We start from the raw sequence: 25860 nt of genomic DNA on the forward strand, positions 1-25860 counted from the left end.
ACACGTACACACACACTGCATGCACACACACCATTATACTTACACACACACACACTACACACGCACACACACACATACTTTGCCCACAGCACACATGCATGCAAGCACAACGATAACAACACACACTCTATATTACACACGTGCTCAACAGCAGTGACTACATTCATTCATCTTGGAGGTATAATGCAGCAGAGAGACGACTATATTGTTCATTGCCCCAAATCAATACTACCACCTCATCCACCACAACACATTTATAGTGAAGAAGTTATACTAACACCAGGTAGTAACAGCATTTGTGACATTAATTATGATTGTGGTATTACTATAGTTACCAGCTGTTAAGTATGGTCACACTGGTGGTACAGATGACAGTGGACAGGATTGATATGTTATCACTGAATGGAGCAGTCTGGGATGGTGTGTTAACTCAGTAGTGTTTGTACATGTGTTAGTGTACCTTTGATCAGAGGAGGGTGGAAGTGTTTTAGCTACTACTTGAAAATTTTACCCCAGTTGCATAGTTTTGTGGATACAAATGATAGGGGATCACTGGGAACATGTATTCTCCATCACATTGCCACCACTATGCGCCGTAGTTACAAGTTGCGATCACAGATTTCAAAACAGACCTCACAATGTCATTTCAGATATTATGTTATTTACACACTGGGTTCGATGCTATTAGTCTTGTTCCTTTATATTTGCTACGATGTGGCGACCCGCAATTACAAGAGTGCCCTCCAAGCAAATAGTCAATGCACAGTTGCGGAAATACGTTTCTATAACACTTTGGTAATACCATTCACCGTCAATGCCATCAATAAGACTGCTCAACTTATGCTGTTCTTCATGTACCTCTACTACACATACCAACTAAGCAAGGACATCAGCGATGCCGGAGTGTCGAATGATCAGCAGTCTCTTTTACATAAGATTGCATCTGTAATGGGAGCAGTGATCGGCTTGCCCCATATCTTACACGTGTTTAGTACCGTATTCCATCTTGACCCTGTATGGATTTTTATAGCTGTTGCCGGTTGTTTCCTCTTACAACAATGTCTAATCGTGGTCATTCTACTTTGTTCAAAGAAAGTGCGTAACTTGCATGGAGAGTGTCTATCAAAAAGCTAATCTAGACAGCTTTTTTGAATACTGACTTGAAACACTGCACATGTATCACTGTGTAGCTAACTACTGTAGCTGTATGTGTGTACACACTACATGTACCCTATTATTGTAATTGGCAGCTACAGAGTGTAATATGATGTTCATATAGTTGTATTTATAAAGCTGACAAACTGTCTCTCTGTTTATCATTCTTCATGTTCAAGTAGACATGATGCTTTAGCAAAATTAAACGTTTGTTGACAACTTGAACATTGCTGTTAAAAATCACTACATGCTTTTGTACATTTTCTATGGTGTGTTGACGACAGGAGATGATAAAATTATTTCTTGTAAGTAGCCAGCAAGACCACAAGTAAACACTTAACCCATTCGCCATACCCATGTCTTTTTTACAGGCATCTGTACATTTGGATTTGTAATTGATCTAGTGTTAGTTTAAGATTGCTGAGGAGGGTACAGTATATTGAGACACAGAATAAAATGGTCTATCCTTTCCTCATTCAAGAGAACATGTTTTAATTTAGAAATTGGAGCATGTCTATAATCAATCATTCAGTTATGGATGAACACTTGATCGTTGATTCGTTACTGTGACATGCTCGTTGTGGATGGGTATCAATATACAGTAGAAAAAATCTGCAGTGACTGAGGCATGACATATGAGTGAATTGGTTGAATTTCTCTAATGTCTTCTAATTTTTTAAAATTCCATAGACTCTCATTGAAAGTGTTTCAGGCTACTCTAAAGGATACTTAACTTATACTTATCATGGGACAGAGAGTCTAGCAGGATTGTTGACTACAGGAAGGGCAGAAGCAGAAACAGTTATGATTATGTTAGACTTACTACCAAGACACTCATGAGCAGCTGTTATCCATGTTGCAGCTTCATGGTAGCAAACCGCAAATCAATGCGATTTCTTGTATTCTCTCCTTTTAGCTAGCTACGTACAGTGTTGGGGGTAACGCGTTACACGTTACATAATAATTATTACTTTTGTGGTAACAAAGTAATATAATGAAATATGCTATAAAAACTGGTAATATAACTCAAGTTACTTTACTTTACAAATGTAATGTGTTACCTAAGTAATGAAGTTACTGTAACGTGTGTAATTTTACGTAATATTACTACAAGTAACGAAGTTACTAAACTCGTTAGTAATACACTGAGTAACGCCTAGCTACAACGAATTAACGAAGCCTACTGAATGAAGCGTTTCTTATTTATAACCAAGATTTTCACATTGTCCAACAACGCAATCATGTCACATGATAAGGTGGTAGTTTAACACGTGACAGCTTAAGGCTGTGGACACAAAGTAATATAATATGTAATATTATCTAATCCAAAACAGCCAAGCTGTAAAAAAAGTGTGCGGCCCTGAGAAAGGCTATGGTGAAAAAAGATGTGAAATCCAAGGTGGCGGCCAAGAAATGGCTGTGATGGTAGGTTAATGGTAAAAATTTTAATAACGACAACTCAGGTGAATTTTGTGCCAAGACCAAACGGCACCAAATTCACCTGAATTGTTGTTATTAAAATTTTACCATTAACCTACCATCACAGCCATTTCTTGGCCGCCACCTTGGATTTCACATCTTTTTTCACCATAGCCTTTCTCAGGGCCGCACACTTTTTTTACAGCTTGGCTGTTTTGGATTAGATTTCACTTCTTTTTGCATTTATATACCCCAAAGCCGGCCATGCTTTTTAACCTGTCATTTTTTTCTTTACTACAGGAAGAAGAAAATATGAAGCAGGGTGATTTCTTTGTAGCTGACCTCTCTGCAAGGTGATCCTTCTAGCTGATCCCTCTACCGGATGACTTGTTTGTAGCTGAACTCTCTACAGGGTGATTTGTTTGTAGCTGAACTCTCTACAAGGTAACTTCTTCTAGCTGATCTTTCTGCAGGGTGATTTGTTTGTAGATGAATTTTCTACAGGGCGATTTGTTTTCAGCTAAACTGCTGAACTCTCTACAATGTAACTTCTTCTAGCTAAACTCTCTACGGGTGGCTTGTTTCTAGCTGATCTCTCTACAGGGTGACTTGTTTGTAGCTGAACTCTCTACAAGGTGATTTGTTTGTAGCTGAACTCTCTACAAGGTAACTTCTTCTAGCTGATCTTTCTACAGGGTGATTTGTTTGTAGCTGAATTCTCTACAGGGCGATTTATTTGCAGCTAAACTGCTGAACTCTCTACAATGTAACTTCTTCTAGCTAAACTCTCTACAGGTGGCTTGTTTCTAGCTGATCTCTCTACAGGGTGACTTGTTTGTAGCTGAACTCTCTACAAGGTAACTTCTTCTAGCTGATCTTTCTAAAGGGTGATTTGTTTGTAGCTGAATTCTCTACAGGGTAATTTGTTTGTAGCTGAATTCTCTACAGGGCGATTTGTTTGCAGCTGAACTCTCTACATGGTAGTTTCTTTGTAGCTGAACTCTATACAATGTAACTTCTTCTAGCTGAACTCTCTACATGGTGACTTGTTTGTAGCTGAACTCTCTACAGGGTGATTTGTTTGTAGCTGAACTCTCTACAAGGTAACTCCTTCTAGCTGACCTTTCTATAGGGTGATTTGTTTGTAGCTGAATTCTCTACATGGTAGTTTCTTTGTAGCTGAACTCTATACAATGTAACTTCTTCTAGCTGAACTCTCTACATGGTGACTTGTTTGTAGCTGAACTCTCTACAGGGTGATTTGTTTGTAGCTGAACTCTCTACAAGGTAACTTCTTCTAGCTGACCTTTCTATAGGGTGATTTGTTTGTAACTGAATTCTCTACATGGTAGTTTCTTTGTAGCTGAACTCTCTACAATGTAACTTCTTCTAGCTGAACTCTCTACAGGATGACTTGTTTCTAGCTGATCTCTCTACATGGTGACTTGTTTGTAGCTGAACTCTCTACAGGGTGATTTGTTTGTAACTGAACTCTCTACAAGGTAACTTCTTCTAGCTGACCTTTCTATAGGGTGATTTGTTTGTAGCTGAATTCTCTACATGGTAGTTTCTTTGTAGCTGAACTCTCTACAATGTAACTTCTTCTAGCTAAACTCTCTACGGGTGGCTTGTTTCTAGCTGATCTCTCTACAGGGTGACTTGTTTGTAGCTGAACTCTCTACAAGGTAACTTCTTCTAACTGACCTTTCTACAGGGTGATTTGTTTGTAGCTGAATTCTCTACATGGTAGTTTCTTTGTAGCTGAACTCTCTACAATGTAACTTCTTCTAGCTGAACTCTCTACAGGATGACTTGTTTCTAGCTGATCTCTCTACAGGGTGACTTGTTTATAGCTGAACTCTCTACAGGGTGATTTGTTTGTAGCTGAACTCTCTACAAGGTAACTTCTTCTAGCTGAACTCTCTACAGGATGACTTGTTTCTAGCTGATCTCTCTACAGGGTGACTTGTTTGTAGCTGAACTCTCTACAGGGTGATTTGTTTGTAGCTGAACTCTCTACAAGGTAACTTCTTCTAGCTGACCTTTCTACAGGGTGATTTGTTTGTAGCTGAATTCTCTACAGGGCAATTTGTTTGCAGCTGAACTCTATACATGGTAGCTTCTTTGTAGCTGAACTCTCTACAATGTAACTTCTTCTAGCTGAACTCTCTACAGGATGACTTGTTTCTAGCTGATCTCTCTACAGGGTGACTTGTTTGTAGCTGAACTCTCTACAGGGTGATTTGTTTGTAGCTGAACTCTCTACAAGGTAGCTTCTTCTAGCTGATCTTTCTACAGGGTGATTTGTTTGTAGCTGAATTCTCTACAGGCGATTTGTTTGCAGCTGAACTCTCTACAAGGTAACTTCTTCTAGCTGACCTTTCTACAGGGTGATTTGTTTGTAGCTGAATTCTCTACAGGGCAATTTGTTTGCAGCTGAACTCTATACATGGTAGCTTCTTTGTAGCTGAACTCTCTACAATGTAACTTCTTCTAGCTGAACTCTCTACATGCTGACTTGTTTGTAGCTGAACTATCTACAGGGTGATTTGTTTGTAGCTGAACTCTCTACAAGGTAGCTTCTTCTAGCTGATCTTTCTACAGGGTGATTTGTTTGTAGCTGAATTCTCTACAGGCGATTTGTTTGCAGCTGAACTCTCTACATGGTAGTTTCTTTGTAGCCGAACTCTCTACAGTGTAACTTATTCTAGCTGAACTCTCTACGGGTGGCTTGTTTCTAGCTGATATCTCTACAGAGTGTCTTGTTTCTAGCTGAACTCTCTACAGGGTGATTTGTTTGTAGTTGAACTCTCTACAAGGTAACTTCTTCTAGCTGATCTACTTTTCTACAGGGTGATTTGTTTGTAGCTGAATTCTCTACAGGGCGATTTGTTTGCAGCTGAACTCTCTATATGGTAGTTTCTTTGTAGCTGAACTCTCTACAGGGTGATTTGTTTGTAGCTGAACTCTCTACAAGGTAACTTCTTCTAGCTGATCTTTCTACAAGGTGATTTGTTTGTAGCTGAATTCTCTACAGGGCGATTTATTTGCAGCTGAACTCTCTACATGGTAGTTTCTTTGTAGCTGAACTCTGTTCAAAGTAACTTCTTCTAGCTGAACTCTCTACAGGATGACTTGTTTCTAGCTGATCTCTCTACAGGGTGACTTGTTTGTAGCTGAACTTTCTACAGGGTGATTTGTTTGTAGCTGAACTCTCTACAAGGTAACTTCTTCTAGCTGATCTTTCTACAGGGTGATTTGTTTGTAGTTGAATTCTCTACAGGTGATTTGTTTGCAGCTGAACTCTTTTAAATGGTGGTTTCTTTGTAGCTGAACTCTCTACAAAGTGACTTCTTCTAGCTGATCTATCTACAGGATGACTTGTTTCTAACTGAACTCTCTACAGTGTGATCTGTTAATAGCGGAACTTTCTACTGGGTGATTTGTTTGCAGCTAAACTCTTTGCATGATTGTTTCTTTGTAACTGAACTCTCTACAAGGTGACTTCTTCTAGCTGATCTCTCTACAGGATGACTTGTTTCTAACTGAACTCTCTACAGTGTGATCTGTTCATAGCGGAACTTTTTACTGGGTGATTTGTTTGCAGCTAAACTCTTTGCATGATTGTTTCTTTGTAACTGAACTCTCTACAAGGTAACTTCTTCTAGCTGATCTCTCTACAGGGCAATTTGTTTGTAGCTGAATTCTCTACAGGGTGATTTATTTGAGCTGAACTCTCTACATGATGGCTTATTTGTAGCTGAACTCTCTATTAGGTACCTTCTTCTAGCTAATCTGACTACAGGGTGACTTGTTTGTAGCTGAATTCCCTACAGAATAACTTGCAATGTAATATAACTGAGTAAATTATAAATGCAGCTGAATGCTTTATTAGAGTGACTGTTCTATTAGAGTATCTCGATCTCGCATTTGCTGCACGTAGTTGCCTTTCGAATCATAACTCAGTGATTTGTAATCCGATTCTTCTGTACTACTGCAAGGACTTTCTATGATGATTATTCCAGCTACATACTGATTTTCAGCTCGTTGCTCTAAGCGGTTTGCCTGGTAGATACGAAAACTAATAGTTTTTTTATTCATAAAAATCGATCGCGTAATTTTGACACAGGTTGGGTTTCGTGTCATATCTCCATGGTCTTTATCCCGATTCCTTTCAAACCACAAAAAGGCACTCCTACGATGGTTGCTCCATCTACATATCAATTTTCAACTGATTCCTCCAAGGCGTTTACCCTGTAGGCGTGACAGACCTTCGACCTTATTTTACGCAAATAATCGGTCATAACTCCGTGAATGTTCATCGGATTCCTACCAAAGTTGGTACGGAGATCCGCCTTAATGAGCCCTTTAAGTGTGCCAAATTTCAGCCCAATCCGAGCACGCATTCGTGTTTTATGGCGAATTTTGCGAAGTGTGCGAAATGAAGATGAAGAAGAAAAAAACGAAGAAATTAAAACGAAATTTTGTTCGCTCGTATCTCGGAAATGGCTGGAGCGATTTTCTTCAAATTTGGTATGTAGACTACCCTAACTGGGCGGCACGTCTCCAGCAAGTTTGGTTCCAATCGGATAAAGGATCACAGAGCTACATAGGTGTGAAAATTGCGTTTTCTTTCTTCCTGTTAATATACTCACGGTGTGGCGCGCCGGCTTCTTGGGCCGCACGACACACTATCGTGTGTCTTGATTATTATAGTTACTTTATTATATGGGTACCGTATAGCTGGTAGTTTTCGAAAGGTTTTATTTTCGGATATTTCGAAGAGACCCTTCTCTTCGAAAATAAATTCCCACGTCCGGTTGTTCTTCAAAAATAAATTCCCACAAGTGAAAGCAATGATCCAACTTTTGGTGATTCGCTTGTGTATTCCTCGAGTTTTAGCTCAGTATTACTGATGATAAGGTGGGGTCTATTCTACGGAACGGAACGGAACGGAACGGAATGATGGACTAAACTGCGGAACGGAATGCTTTCTCAGATTGAAGCTTGCAGCTTACCATTGCTGTACAAGTTATCAGTGGCACTTCCAGCAGGTAATCAAACGTACCCCAAGAAAGATAAAACGAATTTAAGGATCGATTGTGGGTTCTTGTTGGTTGTCATTAGTAACGAAGTACTAATTGTGGGAATAGCTGACTCAGTGTGTTCATCTTCGGATATATCAAGTAGGGAACTTAATGCATGACTTGTTTTTACTAGTATATGAGTTATTTTTACTTACTTGACTTTAGAATGTACAGTCTGAGGCCCAGCCTTTCTAATCGGCATAAATCAGTATGTGTATGGCTACACTACAAAGGAAACAAGTATGGTGACAAGCTGAATCAACTCAGTCTAAGCAGAATCTAATGGAAATTTGTGCAGTGTGTGAGGAGCAAACATTGATACGTACCTCAAGGAGGCTATATTGTGTGAACATCAATGATTCATTAACAGAGTAGTGGACTATTGTCAGATATCTCAGCCTTAGTACTGAGTTGAATTCTGGATGGGGTCTATTTTACAGAATGGAATGCTTTCTGAATAAACTTGCAGCTTGGCTAGCTGCTATCATTGCTGAAATTGCATTTTATCAGTGGAACCTCCAGGAAAATGGAATAGGATAATTATAAAACATTAATTAAGTGATTGTTTAGGTAATCATGACTTTATTCAGTCTAATAAACAGAATATATGGTTAATTGAGTGAGGTATCACTTTCAGAATGTTCAGACGACCAGTGATGAGATGCATGGATTCATCGAATTTTCGTTGTGGTTGGAGACATTAAATATCCAAAAGCAAACTGACTGTATAATACTAATTCACTTTCTTTATATTTTCTCAATTTTGAGCCTGTATACAAATAATTGAATTTTCCTTGTCTATAGAAATCCTAGAATAAGATGGGAGAGAAACTTATCTTTGTTTACCTATATTGTACAACCAAGAGTTTGTAATACTGATTTGTATGGGGGAGAGTGTCTAACTCTCAGTATGGCCGTACAAACACCCTGCGTAAAGTTCACCTTTCATCAAATCAACATCTTTACTAGGGGATAGAAAACTGTTGATTAGTGTTGCTGAAGAAGGTAAAGCCTTTGTTCTGAAATAAGGCCGAGGTGTTACTTTAAGCAGGGTGTTTGGTGAATGCATTCAAGTTAGACACTCTCCACCTTATTATGAACTCTTGGTACAACTTCAAAGGAAAATGAAGAAAACATGCAGATGAATCAATAAAATCACTACAATAAGGTGAATTACAGACTAGTGAGATCTTGGTTAATTAATGACAGTGGTTGGAGATTAAGTGTGGTAGCTTCTTGTTCTTGAATATGTTGCAAAGTGGAAGTACAAATCAAAATGGGATATCAATTTCATTATGAAAAATTTGTATACATAAATAATCTAGCATTACTATTTCATTTGTCCTCCACTTAAACATGCTACAACAGTACTAGTGTCAGTACATTGGCAGTGAGTCTACCTTGAAATTTCAACTCTAGAGTAGATCCAACACAGGACAGCCCGCACTGTAACAAATACATGTGATCCCATTGTAATTTCATGGACCAGCTGGACTGGGAATCACTTGAAAATAAACGAACAAGTGTGGTGTTTTGTTTGAAGTGAAGCATGTGAAATGTTACACTTAAGAAATCCTAGGATTCTTAGGTGGTATGTAATTAATGTGAGTGTTCCATTTCAGGTCTGACTAGATACATTGAAATTACACACATCCTGGTCCAAATCACGTTTGCCTATAGTAGCTACGGGCATGGTTTCACATGCAACTTATAATAGATATTTGGCTGATCTTGGAGTTTTGGCATTTAGCCTGATTCAAGGCTAGCAGTCAGACATATCCTTGAATTGTGCAACAGATAAAATCAGCTCACTATTGAATACGGCATTAGTCCACTGCACCAGCTGTTAATCTTCTATATTATAAGAGTGAAAAGCCGTCTGTCTGTCTGCCTGTCTGCATTCCATTTGATGTCACGCATTGTATTCTCGAACCGCTGCGCGTTTGGAAGCGTCTTTGGCGTCACGGAAGCGCTGATTATTGAGCTCAACAATGACGCTTTCGAAAAGTTCGTGCGAGCTATCGTTAGTCGTCTAGGGGCCGTTGAAGGCAGGTGTGTAGACTAAAATTCGCTTGAATTCTTTCTATAAACCGCATGCAAACCGCAAGTAAACACCTATCTCAGTCCATTTGTACAAGTCTTTATAATACTAAAATATTGCTGTAACAATATGGTGAAGTAGATAGGTTAATGGTTTAGGTGCCTGCCTTACGTACGCGAGGTTGTGGGTTCGAGTCCAGCTGGTGTTAATTTTTTTTTCGTTTTGGGCACCTTTTCAGTACACCTTTTTTCGCACTGTACCGCATGTGTTTTTGCCAACTGTACACACGTGATATTTCTAATTCAAATTCATTTGATGTGCTGTGTAAGCATGCCGGAGCATGCCGCCTAAGCGAAAAAGATCGTCTACTTTTTGTGCGTTTCAAGCAAAGAGACGCAAGCAGAACCAAAGATTGGATCCAGAGAAGAGACGGGAAGAAGCAGAACGACAAATACTGCGCCGCCAGGAGGCTTCAACTGGAGCTACCACCTCATCCAGTGCTAGGTGTGAACTGGACTCACAACAGAGACGACGACAACGTGACGCAGAAGTCCATCGTGTGGCCCGCCAGGACGAAGAAAGAAGATCACAGGAACGGATCCACGATGCAGCTGCCCGTCGACTTGCGCGTGCGGACCCGGCCACCAGAGAAGAAGAACAGCAGCGTGATACAGCTGCCCGTCGACTTGCGCGTGAAGACCCAGTAACAAGGAGGGAGGAGCAACAACAAGATACAGCTTCCCATCAACAAGCTCGAGCTGATCCACTCTACAGAGCTCTGGAGCAGCAGGCCAACACAGCACGCAGACAACAGGTACGTGCAAGCACACACCCAAGCTTTAGGGGGCTTAACTATCAGCCACACAACTTCTTCAACACTACAGATGTAGGCACACTTAGTGTAGAATGTACACACTGCGGCGCATTAAAATTTCCCCAGGAGACCGAATCCCTTTGTTGCTTGAAGGGTAATGTCCAGTTAGAGGCATTTCCACAGCCCCAGTCATTCTTGAGACACCTGTATGAAGGTACAAACACAGCAGGTAAACATTTTCTAGCTAGCATACGTAAGTATAATAGTACATTTCAAATGACAAGCTTTGGCTGTAACGAGATAACTATGGCTGGCTTCAATCCTTCTTTTAGAGTACAGGGTCAAGTCTATCATCGTATAGGTAGTTTAGTTCCATCAACAGGTGAGTCTCCTAAATTTTCCCAAATTTATTTTATCGACAACCAGCAAACTGAAGTAGCTACAAGATGTGGGATAGTTGATGGGTTAAGGCTTGACATAGTTAGGGGTATTACTGAGCTTTTGCATGACGATAATCACTATGTTCAACTTATTAAGGTAGCTAAAGAAATATTTGAGCAGCATGATGAGCCAGCAAATATTAGGGTAGTGATTAATGAGAACAAACGGCCTGTAGGAGAGCATGCTAGGAGGTACAATGGCCCGATGTGTGACGAGGTAGGAGTGCTAATGCCTAATGATAATGTAAATAATAGGGACATAGTTTTGCACTATAGGGATGGGTCTTTGCAGCGCATTTCTGAACTTCATAGGGGGTATGATCCTTTACAGTATCCTTTACTCTTTTCTTATGGCACCGATGGATGGCACATCAACCTGAAATTGGCTAATTATCGCTACCACATCATGGTCAGGCAGCAAGTGCCTATATTGCTTAAGGCTAAAAGGCTTTTCCAGCAATTCCTGGTTGACGCCTACTGTAAGATTGAAACTGAGCGCTTACAGTTTCTCAGGCGTGAGCAAAAGGCACTACGTGCTGATTGCTACCAGCATTTGCGGGATGCAATGGTAGATGGGGATGGTGACCCCAGGAATGTTGGTCGTAGGGTGATCCTACCGTCGTCATTTACTGGTGGACCACGCTACATGCATGAGCGTCAGCAGGATGCAATGACCTACGTTAGGAAGTATGGCCACCCCGACCTCTTTATCACCATGACCACCAATCCTAATTGGCCAGAGATTAGGAACAATCTACTACCAGGTCAAGAGCCTCTGGACCGTCCAGACTTAGTGGCCCGTGTGTTTAGGCTTAAGGTGAAGAAATTGTTAGAGATGCTCACAAAGGAGATGATTTTTGGGAAACCACGGGCTTGGCTCTACTCAACAGAATGGCAAAAGGGAATGATAATCCAATGGGAGGCAAGTGCATGCTACTGTGTGGTGATTTCAGGCAGATTCTACCTGTCATTCAAGGTGGCACTAGAGGTAACATTGTTGATGCTTGCCTCAAGCGATCTCATCTGTGGGACAGTGTGGTGGTTAAACAACTACACACTAACATGAGAGTGCACCTGTGTGGGAAGTTTCCTATTGACACTCTACCTGATGTTGTCCAGCTACCTGACACCATGGGAACCTTTGTGGATAGCAAGGAGGAACTGGTTTCCAGGGTGTATCCAGATTTGCTCTCTAACTTTAGGGACTTGGCTTGGCTTTCTGAACGCTGCATTCTTGCTCCTCTTAACAAGACCACTCATTCCATCAACATGACTCTGGTGGAGCAGTTACCTGGTGACTGCTGTGACTACATGTCCTTGGACACCATACCTGATGAATCTCAGGCTGTTCAATTTCCAACAGAATTCTTGAACTCTTTAGAGGTATCTGGACTACCTCAGCATCTTCTCTTACTTAAAGTAGGCGCTCCTATTATTATTCTACGCTCTCTAGATCCTCCAAGGGTTACTAATGGCACTAGGTGTGTAGTTACTAAACTGTCGGCTAACACAGTAGAGGCCAAGATTTCTCACGGTAGATATGCAGGACACGATATTATAATACCACGCATTCCTCTCATTCCGAGTAACTCGGTTTTGCCTTTTGAATTTAGACGGCTTCAATTTCCAATTGCACTTTGCTTTGCCATGACCGTTAACAAAAGCCAGGGCCAAACTTTTAAGGGTGTAGGATTAGATTTGACGGACGAAAGCTTCACACACGGCATGCTTTATGTGGCACTATCTAGGGTAGGTTCAGCAGATAGATTGACACTTTTAGTTAGAGGGGATTGCAAAACACGTGATGTAGTTATAGTGAGGTTTTTAGATAGGCAAACACATGCACTTTAGTTAGGTTTGTCTGCTGCTACTGCTGCTTTGTGATGTTGTGGATCAGCACCTGTGGATGGTGGTAAGGAAGGTATTATGGTAAAAAAAATGTATCAGATGGTTGCTTTGTATATTTATGTATGTGTGAAACTATTTATCTTTTCTATTCTTTTGTCTTTATGCATATCCTGGATGGTTTGCTCGGAGGAGGGATGACTGCAGCTACACAGTGAAATGACACGATCCCGTGGCAGACTGTTCTTCACAACGTGGGGCACGTGAAAATGGGAGCTATTTATAGACTTTGCAGCAATGATTTGAACTCTTTCTACACATGCATACAAAGCAGAGTGGAGCATTTTCCGGTTTTTCCTGTGCAGCAAAACAAAAGAAAAGGCTGGCAGGTTTTTTCCATGAGCTGTCTTGGGCTGGATGACTCAAAATTTTTTGTTTTCATTTATTATTTCTTGCTAGCCCCCACTCTGTGCCCATGCTGTTATATTTTATAAAGCCGTTATATTTTATAAAGCCGTTATATTTTATAAAGCCGTTATATTTTGTCATAACAGAATCATTGTAGTGCAGATTACAGTAATTCATGGTGTGTTTGGTTGATGGTAGAATTTGAGCAACTTAAGTCACAAAATATTCCAATAAGAGTGCACTTCTCCACAATTATTGCATTCATGCAATCCTTACACCACATTGTTTCCTTAGTCTTTTATAATGTATAATAGTATATTACCAACTGTAATTTCATTTAATTTCCATGTCATTGTACATACTGCCCTGCACGATAGGGCAGGTACTACAGCTAGTCTATATTATAAGAGTGAAAAGCCGTCTGTCTGTCTGCCTGTCTGCATTCCATTTGATGTCACGCATTGTACTCTCGAACCGCTTCGCGTTTCGAAGCGTCTTTGGCGTCACGGAAGCGCTGATTATTGAGCTCAACAATGGCACTTTCGAAAAGTTCGTGCGAGCTATCGTTAGTCGTCTAAGGGCCGTTGAAGGCAGGTGTGTAGACTAAAATTCGCTTGAATTCTTTCTATAAACCGCATGCAAACCGCAAGTAAACACCTATCTCAGTCCATTTGTACAAGTCTTTATAAGACAAAAATATTGCTGTAACAATGTGGTGAAGTAAATAGGTTAATGGTTTAGGTGCCTGCCTTACGTGCGCGAGGTTGTGGGTTCGAGTCCAGCTGGTGTTAATTTTTTTTTCGTTTTGGGCACCTTTTCAGTACACCTTTTTTCGCACTGTACTGCATGTGTTTTTGCCAACTGTACACACGTGATATTTCTAATTCAAATTCATTTGATGTGCTGTGTAAGCATGCCCGAGCATGCCGCCTAAGCGAAAACGATCGTCTACCTTTTGTGCGTTTCAAGCAAAGAGACGCAAGCAGAACCAAAGATTGGATCCAGAGAAGAGACGGGAAGAAGCAGAACGACAAATACTGCGCCGCCAGGAGGCTTCAACTGGAGCTACCACCTCATCCAGTGCTAGGTGTGAACTGGACTCACAACAGAGACGACGACAACGTGACGCAGAAGTCCATCGTGTGGCCCGCCAGGACGAAGAAAGAAGATCACAGGAACGGATCCACGATGCAGCTGCCCGTCGACTTGCGCGTGCGGACCCGGCCACCAGAGAAGAAGAACAGCAGCGTGATACAGCTGCCCGTCGACTTGCGCGTGAAGACCCAGTAACAAGGAGGGAGGAGCAACAACAAGATACAGCTTCCCATCAACCAGCTCGAGCTGATCCACTCTACAGAGCTCTGGAGCAGCAGGCTAACACAGCACGCAGACAACAGGTACGTGCAAGCACACACCCAAGCTTTAGGGGGCCTAACTATCAGCCACACAACTTCTTCAACACTACAGATGTAGGCACACTTAGTGTAGAATGCACACACTGCGGCGCATTAAAATTTCCCCAGGAGACCGAATCCCTTTGTTGCTTGAAGGGTAATGTCCAGTTAGAGGCATTTCCACAGCCCCAGTCATTCTTGAGACACCTGTGTGAAGGTACAAACACAGCAGGTAAACATTTTCTAGCTAGCATACGTAAGTATAATAGTGCATTTCAAATGACAAGCTTTGGCTGTAACGAGATAACTATGGCTGGCTTCAATCCTTCTTTTAGAGTACAGGGTCAAGTCTATCATCGTATAGGTAGTTTAGTTCCATCAACAGGTGAGTCTCCTAAATTTTCCCAAATTTATTTTATCGACAACCAGCAAACTGAAGTAGCTACAAGATGTGGGATAGTTGATGGGTTAAGGCTTGACATAGTTAGGGGTATTACTGAGCTTTTGCATGACGATAATCACTATGTTCAACTTATTAAGGTAGCTAAAGAAATATTTGAGCAGCATGATGAGCCAGCAAATATTAGGGTAGTGATTAATGAGAACACACGGCCTGTAGGAGAGCATGCTAGGAGGTACAATAGCCCGATGTGTGACGAGGTAGGAGTGCTAATGCCTAATGATAATGTAAATAATAGGGACATAGTTTTGCACTATAGGGATGGGTCTTTGCAGCGCATTTCTGAACTTCATAGGGGGTATGATCCTTTACAGTATCCTTTACTCTTTTCTTATGGCACCGATGGATGGCACATCAACCTGAAATTGGCTAATGGTAGGAAATTGACAGTCATGGTGTATTACCGCTACCACATCATGGTCAGGCAGCAAGTGCCTGTATTGCTTAAGGCTAAAAGGCTTTTCCAGCAATTCTTGGTTGACGCCTACTGTAAGATTGAAACTGAGCGCTTACAGTTTCTCAGGCGTGAGCAAAAGGCACTACGTGCTGATTGCTACCAGGATTTGCGGGATGCAATGGTAGATGGGGATGGTGACCCCAGGAATGTTGGTCGTAGGGTGATCCTACCGTCGTCATTTACTGGTGGACCACGCTACATGCATGAGCATCAGCAGGATGCAATGACCTACGTTAGGAAGTATGGCCACCCCGACCTCTTTATCACCATGACCACCAATCCTAATTGGCCAGAGATTAGGAACAATCTACTACCAGGTCAAGAACCTCTGGACCGTCCAGACTTAGTGGCCCGTGCGTTTAGGCTTAAGGTGAAGAAATTGTTAGAGATGCTCACAAAGGAGATGATTTTTGGGAAATCACGGGCTTGGCTCTACTCAACAGAATGGCAAAAGCGCGGTTTGCCACATTGCCATTTGCTGCAATGGCTTATTCCAGAGCACAAGATCACTCCAGATAAGATTGATGACGTCATCTGTGCTGAGATCCCTGATCCAATGGTTGATCCTGAGCTGCATCAGATCGTGATTTCCAACATGGTACATGGGCCCTGTGGGAGCATCAACCCTGACTCACCCTGCATGGAAGATGGCCGCTGCAGTAAGAGCTACCCAAAGCAGTTCAAGGCTGATACCCAACTACGTGCAGACAGTTACCCACTGTACAGGAGGAGGAGCCCTGAGGATGGTGGACAAGTGGCTACCATTAATATGAGGGTGATGGGGTCTCGCGTTACTCAAGAGATTGACAACAGGTGGATTGTGCCTTACAACAAGCTTCTGCTTCGTTCTTTAAACTGTCACTGTAATGTCGAGCTTTGCGTGTCCATCAAATCCATCAAGTATGTACTGAAATACGTACACAAGGGTTGTGATCAGGCAACCTTTGCTCTGAGGTCTGATCAGGTGGATAAGATCTCAGACTTCCAGAATGCACGCTACAAGTCCTTGGACACCATACCTGATGAATCTCAGGCTGTTCACTTTCCAACAGAATTCTTGAACTCTTTAGAGGTATCTGGACTACCTCAGCATCTTCTCTTACTTAAAGTAGGCGCTCCTATTATTATTCTACGCTCTCTAGATCCTCCAAGGGTTACTAATGGCACTAGGTGTGTAGTTACAAAACTGTCGGCTAACACAGTAGAGGCCAAGATTTCTCACGGTAGATATGCAGGACACGATATTATAATACCACGCATTCCTCCCATTCCGAGTAACTCGGTTTTGCCTTTTGAATTTAGACGGCTTCAATTTCCAATTGCACTTTGCTTTGCCATGACCATTAACAAAAGCCAGGGCCAAACTTTTAAGGCTGTAGGATTAGATTTGACGGACGAAACCTTCACACACGGCATGCTTTATGTGGCACTATCTAGGGTAGGTTCAGCAGATAAATTGACACTTAGCTAGAGGGGATTGCAAAACACGTAATGTAGTCTATAGTGAGGTTTTTAGATAGGCAAACACATGCACTTTAGTTAGGTTTGTCTGCTGCTACTGCTGCTTTGTGATATTGTGGATCAGCACCTGTGGATGGTGGTAAGGAAGGTATTATGGTAAAAAAATGTATCAGATGGTTGCTTTGTGTATTTATGTATGTGTGAAACTATTTATCTTTTCTATTCTTTTGTCTTTATGCATATCCTGGATGGTTTGCTCGGAGGAGGGATGACTGCAGCTACACAGTGAAATGACACGGTCCCGTGGCAGACTGTTCTTCACAACGTGGGGCACGTTGTGAAAATGGGAGCTATTTATAGACTTTGCAGCAATGATTTGAACTCTTTCTACACATGCATACAAAGCAGAGTGGAACATTTTTCGGGTTTTCCTGTGCAGCAAAACAAAAGAAAAGGCTGGCAGGTTTTTTCCATGAGCTGTCTTGGGCTGGATGACTCAAAAATTTTTGTTTTCATTTATTATTATTTCTTGCTAGCCCCCACTCTGTGCCCATGCTGTTATATTTTATAAAGCCGTTATATTTTGTCATAACAGAATCGTTGTAGTGCAGATTACTGTAATTCATGGTATGTTTGGTTGATGGTAGAATTTGAGCAACTTAAGTCACAAAATATTCCAATAAGAGTGCACTTCTCCACAATTATTGCATTCATGCAATCCTTACACCACATTGTTTCCTTAGTCTTTTATACAGTATCTATAATAGTATATTACCAACTGTAATTTCATTTCATTTCCATGTCATTGTACATACTGCCCTGCACGATAGGGCAGGTACTACAGCTAGTATATAAATAACTCCATGCACACTTCATACCCTCCTTGCGGTCTGCCAAAATATTTGCTCCTCACACACTGCACAAAATTCTTCAAGTTTTAATTCAGCTGGCTCTTTCCTGTTACCAGTATCTTCCTGCTTGCTTAATTTATACACTGACTTATGACTTGAAAGACCGGCCCAGACTGTTTTCTAAAGTCTAAATAAGAAAAACAGCTCACATAAAGTTCCCTTCCGTATGGATGAACATCACTGATACAGCTCATCCCACAATAATACTTCGTTACTAATGACAACCAACAAAAACCCACAATCGATCCATTAATTCTTTTTATCTTATGTTTAATCACCCACTGGAGATGCCACTGCTAACTTATAAGGGAAGTTTCAGCAATGGCAAGTTGCAAGCTTCAATTTGAGAAAGCGTTCCGTTCCGTGGTTTAGTCCATCATTCCGTTCCGTTCCGTTCCGTTCCGTAGAATAGTCCCCACCGATGATAATGGGTAAACTGTATCATTACTGTGCCAATAACCAGAAAACAGGTGATCCAGAATGGGAATTGATGCTGTCTGCTCTAGAATCTATGTTAGCTATGATCGAGTATGATCGAACCAGTGAATTTACTCCACTCGAAACTCCTTCAGTCTTTCGTCTCCAATACACAGGGATGGAGGTTATTCCATCAGCAAGTCAGTTTTTGGCAAACATTCACGCATTTTCATAATTTGTGATACGAATTTCCATTTATTTGAAACCCACTCGGACTTCGAAATATACTGTCCTGTTAATACCAAACTTAACTGTTATAAAGCTATGGTGAGACTGGTAATAGAGTATGCTTCTCCTGTATGGGACCCCTACACATCTACCAATACAAATCTTCTAGAAGTGGTTCAACGATCGGCAGCAAGGTTATGTTACAAGGACTACTCTAGATTCTCAAGTGTTTCATTGATGTTAGAAAATCTTAACTTACCTACCCTAAAAAGCAGGAGGAACAGAGCCAAATTGTAACAACCTGGTGTGTATTCCAAATGATTGTTTGATTCCTATCCCACCCTTCTTGAGAAATGGCTACTTCAACCAACTAGATACCAGAATTGATAGTTTTAAATTTTCCTTTTCCCCTCGACAATCAAACTGTGGAACTCAATCCCCCCTTATGTAGTCAACTCCCCCACACACGATCAGTTTTGTACCCTCTTAGATAATTATCACAATCACACCTGTGCATTATTATCACATTGATTTCTGCACAGCACACAAAAATAATAATAATAATACACTCTTCTAAATTAAAATCTTTCGAAATTCAGATTTTGTTTCTTGTGCAAAATTTTCTGTTTCGAAAATAACCCGCTATACGGTAATATGTAAATAGTTCAGTTGCAAGTAATATGTAATGAGTTACTTTTTAAAAATGTAATTGCCCCAACACTGGCTACATTCACTTGCTCTGAATACCACCCTTGAAATCTATCAAGAATTCTTCATAGCTTAGTGTTGGAAGAAAGATGAAAATGATGCTGATTAAGGTGGTAAGGAGTTCGCCTCTAAATATAGCTAGTCAAAAATAGCAACAATTCTTCTCTCTCTTGTTCCTCATATATGGCATAATTATCTTATGAATGTACTCCGTCATTGTAGACTCGTTACACCCTGTGTTTGTAACATCCCAATTGTTTGGGAAGTTTCCTTGTGGGTTATCATTGTAAACTAATTGTGATGGTAGACAATTTTCATTCATCAAGCCCTTTGAAACAGTAGTCCACTGCTATTTATCTTCCTTCTCTGCTTTTTGACTTTACTGGCGCATGAAATGGTCTAGTGGGTATATTGTCTTGCTTGACCAGGTTTTGTAACCCACCTGGAGCTGTCTCTCGGATGGACTCTTACTGATGTATACAGTAAACTAAACTAAACAGCATAAAAACTTTCTTAATGCAAGCTTTCAATGCATATGTAGTTCTCAGTTCAATCACCAGTAAATTTGGTGAGGCAACTACCTCACCTGCCTACATTGTAGCTACGTATGCCTCTGAATTAACAGTGTTCATAAAATGAACACCTTATTACAACTTACACAGGCAGCAAAGCAGTTCGTTAATGAGAAACACAAGAGATTAAACTGTGCCAACTAATCAGCACGTGCAAAAGGTGGAATATTTTATCCAAGAACTCTTTGCAACAAGTAAGAATTTCACGAGATCAAAGTTTGCTATGTCAATGTTGGCCTTTTCTCTTTGACTATCTCATAAACAAGCTTCTAGGTCTCACCTTCATCAACCCAATACTTGTCTCATTTATACTGGTCCCATTATCATACTCTACTGCCGTGACTATTGTAGCAACAGTGTAAACTTTATTCTCTTTCCAGTGTGGACCTTCTGCACTAGAGTTAAACACAGATATAGTCCTTTTGAACTTAACCAATCTCTCTTTTCTTATACAGAATGAATTCCTAATGCAAGAAATTTAGCATCCTCTCTGACAAACACCATGTTTTAAGTTTTCTCACTTTTCTGTTGCAATGTTGTTACTGTTGAATTTTATTTGTAGGTCCAATGTCCATTGTATTGTATTTCCCTGTCAAGTCATCCACTGACAATGATCATGTGTGGAAAAGGTAAATGACATCATGTAGCTAAACACACTCTCAGACTTCTCATGCACATGCACACACAACATGTGCACACTTATAATAATTCATACATTTGTAACTGTACAGGAAATACATCAAGAAGAAACTCAACCAGTTTACACTAAATCCTCACACTCATCTGACTGTTGTATATGCCCACTCAGTGAGTTTGTATATTAGAATCATAACTATAACTGTTGACATATCCTTTGTAGAACACTGACTCTTATCCAATTAATGCACTCCGCAACCTTGCAATGAAGCGTGTCTACACAGACTACATGTTACTGATGGATGGTGACTTCATGGTGTCACCACATTTTGAGAAATCTTTCCAACTGGCACAATCCCAGATCTCTTCACTGTCATTGGATCATGTGGCCTACGTGGTGCCAGTGTTTGAATTAGTAGCAGAAAAGTGGAGCCCAGAACAGGTTAATATTTATACTGCTACTATTTTACATGCTTATGACTACGTCTTGATATTTTGTTCCTGCAACAAGTAGGCAATCTGTTACTAAGCTGTCTTTTATTTAAGTCTGTGTATGAGATCATTAACAAGCAAATGAGTGGGGTTAGAGTGCTCAACTTCACCATAAACTTATCTATTTGTACTTTGGTAGCTATAGATGAGCTAGCATGTCCATGCTGTAGCAACCATGTAGCTTAGGTATGTGCCTTTAAAATGATCAGTTTATATATGTGGGTGAAGATCAGTTTACATGATCAGTTTACATGTATCATTTTATGCTTATAAAATTATATTTTTGCTTGTTGTCTACAGCGTATCACTCCATCTCTCACTAAGCAAGACCTCATCTCACGTGTCACACAAGAAGACGCTGATATTCTTCCTTTTCATATCCTTTGGCTATTTGTATATTATTGAATGTTCAACATTGGTTAAAGTGTTTGTTTTGTGTTTACCACTGCAAGTTGTTGAAGTAGGGAAAGTTTTCCTCATGTTTACATTTTAAACTCTAATTCTTTTTAGGTAGTGCTAACAAACATGCGAAACTTTCCCCCAGGCTGTAAGTAGCGATGTGATGTTCTCCATCACTTCTACTGTATCATAGTTTTTGGTTTGGTTAGGTAGTCTAAAGGCTGCAGCACAAGTAGCTTGCAGACCTTCAGTGCTGGTCATTGTAAAGCTTTAATATAATAATAGCTAGTGGTGTATCTGATATGAGAAATTCACTGTAACTAATAAATGGTTCAACTGTTGTTATATTTAACGTCAGTTGTTACGATCGTTGGCCTCTCCTTTGGCACACTACTCCACTAACTATTCACACTGGTATCTTACCAGCACTCCTTATTTGGTTACGGACTATCGGGTAAGAAATTGTGTATATTGAAGTATCTCAATAAACATTATAGTAAAATTATCTGTCAGCCATTGAAGATTTAGTTTACTGCTGTATACTGTGTAATGATACAAGTTCTTTCAATACTGGAACTTGCCAGCCCAAAAATATCACCTGGTCTTACTTTTCCTTTACAAAAGTGTGCTATATTAGTTAGGTACAGTGCATGGAACCTGTCTATAATGGTCACCTTGGGACCAGATATATCTGGCCTTTATATACAGGTGGCTGTTATAGAGAAAACCTGTATAAGGTGGTCAGCAACATTTTAGTGGCTATGGCCGTTATAAATGAGTGATTATTATTAAGAGGCTCGCGCCAACATATCAAAACTCATGTCAAATTAACCCATACATTACAATTTTCCGTAAAATATTATTACGCGTAAAATCAATGTACAGCAGCCTATGGAGGTAAGTTAGTTTTAAGTTACATTATTCATCGTAACTCTGGTTCTGAAGGCGGTATCAAAATTGTTCAGCCGCCATTGCACACACATAACACTCCTCTATCCAATGGTAACAAAATTTATTCAAAGCTAAAGTGTTTACAGCTTGCAAATTTACAACAAACGATGGTATGTAGCAACTTATACAATACAAAATCCATTGGAGAGCAAATCACGAATTTTGCATTCTAATTAAATAGCGGTATCACGCTGTCACCATAGTGATTACGAATTTTGTTCGGCCGGAATCGGATAGAGCAATTCATAAGGAGTTAAATGATATCAAGTTTTATGGTATTTGATTGTGTCTAGTGCTTGCAATTATTGAATATACAAAATGATGTAAAATGTATGGAGTTTGTATGGGAGAAACTGAAAAAGTGATCCATCCATCCTGAGACCTTTGATAAAATCAGTGTTTGATCAGTCCATTTCATGATCTAAGGGCAGAAAACAAACGAAGGACACTGGTAATGTACAGTATTGCTGATAAAAATGATTACTGGCTGTAAATTTGATTTTACCATTTTTGCCATTTTGACTTTACAAATTCCATTAGCATGTTTTGATATGACCGCAATGCAGTAATATTTTAGTACAGAAAGGACAAGGTGAGCTTGTTATGAATGTCGGTTATAGCTATTGAATACGTTTAAGCAATGAAGCCTGATAGATTATATAGTATTCATTGAAAGGCAGGAAGCGTGAGAATTGTGCATTAATTAAAACGGTGCCGTGGTGCCAGACAGTTGGCTTAACAAGCCACCATAAAAGGTAGCGACCGCTATATGAAGGAGAAAGTTATGTATACAGTGATTCATAGGCAAATTCTTGGTTGGCCGTTATACGCGTTAGACAGGTGACCGCTTAATGCAGACAGCAATGCATACATTTGTATGGGAAAATATTTGGGACCTTGTGTCCATGGCCGTTATGCAGAGGTGACCGCTTAATCCAGGTGACCGTAACACAGGTTCCACTGTATATCCAAATTACAATGTGCCTCCAGAACACTTCCAACAATTTTTTATGGAATTTCAAGAAAAAGTATTAAACTGACTAGTGGACATTTAATCCCTACTTCAGTCATGACTTTGTACATTGCAAGACTATAGTACTACAAGGGCAGATACAGACTTTTAAAAAGGGGATTCCACTTTGGAATTGCAACTTCAGCCTAGCTGTAAGTTGAAGACCAAAAAAAAAAAAAAAAGGTCATCACCTGCTGACAATGGCTGCCCCTCACCATAGATGCCCTCACCAACTACATTTCCTTATTTATAACTAGATACATAACTTGCTACACTGCTCCTCAAAAGACTACTGTGACTGCTCTATTAGAGTATCTCGATTTGAGTGCTCTATTAGAGTAGCGGTTTCCAACCAACTAATTTTTCACACATATTTTTGCTACTTAAATTACACACCTTCAATAAATGTTTCACTAGCTGCCGTTCCAGTTAATGGTAGTCAGTGCTTCGTACTTTGTAATGCACTTTACTGGATTAAAATCCATGCAGTATTTATTGAAATATGTCAAATCAAAGTTTGAGAAATAAAAATCCCCATAGAAATCCCATACAAATAATTGCGTACGTTATTCTAATTGGAAGAATACGGCACCGGTGATAGCCAAAGTTTCCAAATGTTTCCGTGTGAATCTGTGGCAAATGAGGACGAAGAAAGTGTTCCTGGGCAAACCGTATATGCTGATTTCAATTTCGCTGTGTGTTTTTTGATTGGAGGACGATTGGCGTTGGATTATGACGAAAATATGACCCTTTTAAAGGTAAATTGCCATCTAACACTGCTCAGAATTCAGTATTACAATCACCCTGGGCTTCAAGGCATCCCTCTGCATCGATGCAAGTATAGTTTGAAGGTGATCACTGTGTTGTTTTGCGCGGAATTACAATATAAGGTTCAAGGTTGAGCATAATCTTTTCAAAAGTGGAAACTGGCATGTGATACCAACCTTACATGGCTTCACACTTACCTGATGTTATATTCTAGTGTATTTACTGCTGTTTTGATTCATTTTATAGCAGCTTCAGTGATTATAATTTTGGTCAGAAACTATTTATAATTTCTCTTTGTAGTATAGTGATGTCATTGTGTCATATAATAATTATTATCCTTAGTGCTTACAATGTGACAAATAAAACTGAACAGTGTCCAAACAAACCTATTTTAATAATAATAATATTGGTCTTACATTTTGTTATCTGATCGTCATGTTTCTGAAGTATTTGTTAATTGTGACTTGTGATTCCATTACTTACCATGTTACATAATACTACTGATTTTTCTAGTTAGTTATCCTTGAAAATGCATTAGGTACCTGTGTATACTTAGTATTACATAATACACAGTTTTATTTGTGAATCACTTGCTTTATTCATGTAATATTCTGAGTGGTCAGTCTACAAAGAAGTGGTCACTCTTGAGAGGTTTTTACCTAGCTCATATGCTGTTCTCCATAAAATAGTTATGTGGTGAAAATTTCATGTCATTATTGGTTTCCTGTCTAGATTTATGATACTTTGAATATTGTGTTTGGTGCCATGCGATGCATGTAAAAAGCATTGAAAATACTGTACACAAAAATCATCACACTGTCAACTTCTTTTGCTTATATCTTTTGATAGGAACCACCAATTGAGGTGGGATTTGCACTAAAATGACCCTGAAAAATAGCACAATATTTGTCATACCAATGAATGCATGGAATTTTAATTATTTAATTTAGTTGGAAATCTCTAATTAGAGTATCTCGATTTGACTGCTCTATTAGAGTATCTCGAGTAAGAGAGGCTCTTTCAAAAGGGGGGTTCCATGAAACCCTTTAAACCCCCCCCCCCCCCCCCTGGATCTGCCCCTGTACTAGTGTAGCTGTAGGTGTAGGCAATCCCTATGATCTGTACTCAAATTTCAAACTTGTTTATGTGTGAAACAGTTGGTGTAACATAGCCATTGCTTTAATAATAATGACATTCCAAAAAAAATTGTGATGATGTCCATCCTACTGTATTATTGTTCCTGTGTTGTTTGTAGGACAAATATGAGCCTTATCTTGTGTTGAGGTTAGTGTACACATTACAGTAATAGTTAGTATAGTCAGTGATACAGGAAGGACATTGACCTGCCTCAGTTCTGTAAATGGTTTGAAGGTTATGGGATGAAAAAGGTGACACATGTGATGGAGTTATGGGCTGCTGAGTATGTTGATAACATTGTTATAGTCTGTGAAGCCATGAATTCATTGTGAAGTGAAACCTTATTAATGGGGCCACACATGGGATTGGGCCTCATGCTATCAATGAGGTTATGAAACAGACCCAAGCATCATTTGGGACCTATCCTTGGTATGGCCACTATAATGAGGTGGTCTTAATAATAAGGTGAAAGTGAGTCAGATTTCACTGTATTGGTATTCTTACTGGGATGGAAAGTGATACAAGTATCATCAGGTGTATGATGTAATTTTTGTTACTCTCATACTTGTTCCATCTTGACATTATGTAATCCAAACCTTATCAAACACTTGAGGTTTATAATAGTGCATTGTCTATTGTTATTGGTGT

The 25860-nt window shown here is 40.0% G+C and overlaps 3 protein-coding genes across 3 annotated transcripts in view; all 3 read left to right on the forward strand.

Moving 5' to 3' along the window:
* Positions 1 to 25860, forward strand: part of LOC136238298 (xylosyl- and glucuronyltransferase LARGE2s-like) — a 79335-nt gene that overhangs the window by 53003 nt on the left and 472 nt on the right. The window lies entirely within an intron of this gene.
* Positions 76 to 25855, forward strand: LOC136238301 (xylosyl- and glucuronyltransferase LARGE2s-like). Its single transcript, XM_066028710.1, has 9 exons — positions 76 to 283; positions 332 to 420; positions 20380 to 20446; positions 20549 to 20624; positions 20677 to 20895; positions 21246 to 21320; positions 21709 to 21798; positions 25331 to 25359; positions 25406 to 25855. The coding sequence occupies exons 2-9, from the start codon at positions 348 to 350 to the stop codon at positions 25542 to 25544; spliced, it is 768 nt and encodes a 255-aa protein (XP_065884782.1). The 5' UTR covers positions 76 to 283; positions 332 to 347; the 3' UTR covers positions 25545 to 25855.
* On the forward strand, positions 13811 to 17651 carry LOC136238875 (troponin I-like). Its single transcript, XM_066029505.1, has 2 exons — positions 13811 to 14606; positions 17064 to 17651. The coding sequence occupies exons 1-2, from the start codon at positions 14133 to 14135 to the stop codon at positions 17139 to 17141; spliced, it is 552 nt and encodes a 183-aa protein (XP_065885577.1). The 5' UTR covers positions 13811 to 14132; the 3' UTR covers positions 17142 to 17651.

Source organism: Dysidea avara, chromosome 11 (genome assembly GCF_963678975.1).
Source record: "Dysidea avara chromosome 11, odDysAvar1.4, whole genome shotgun sequence".
Lineage (NCBI taxonomy): Eukaryota > Metazoa > Porifera > Demospongiae > Dictyoceratida > Dysideidae > Dysidea > Dysidea avara.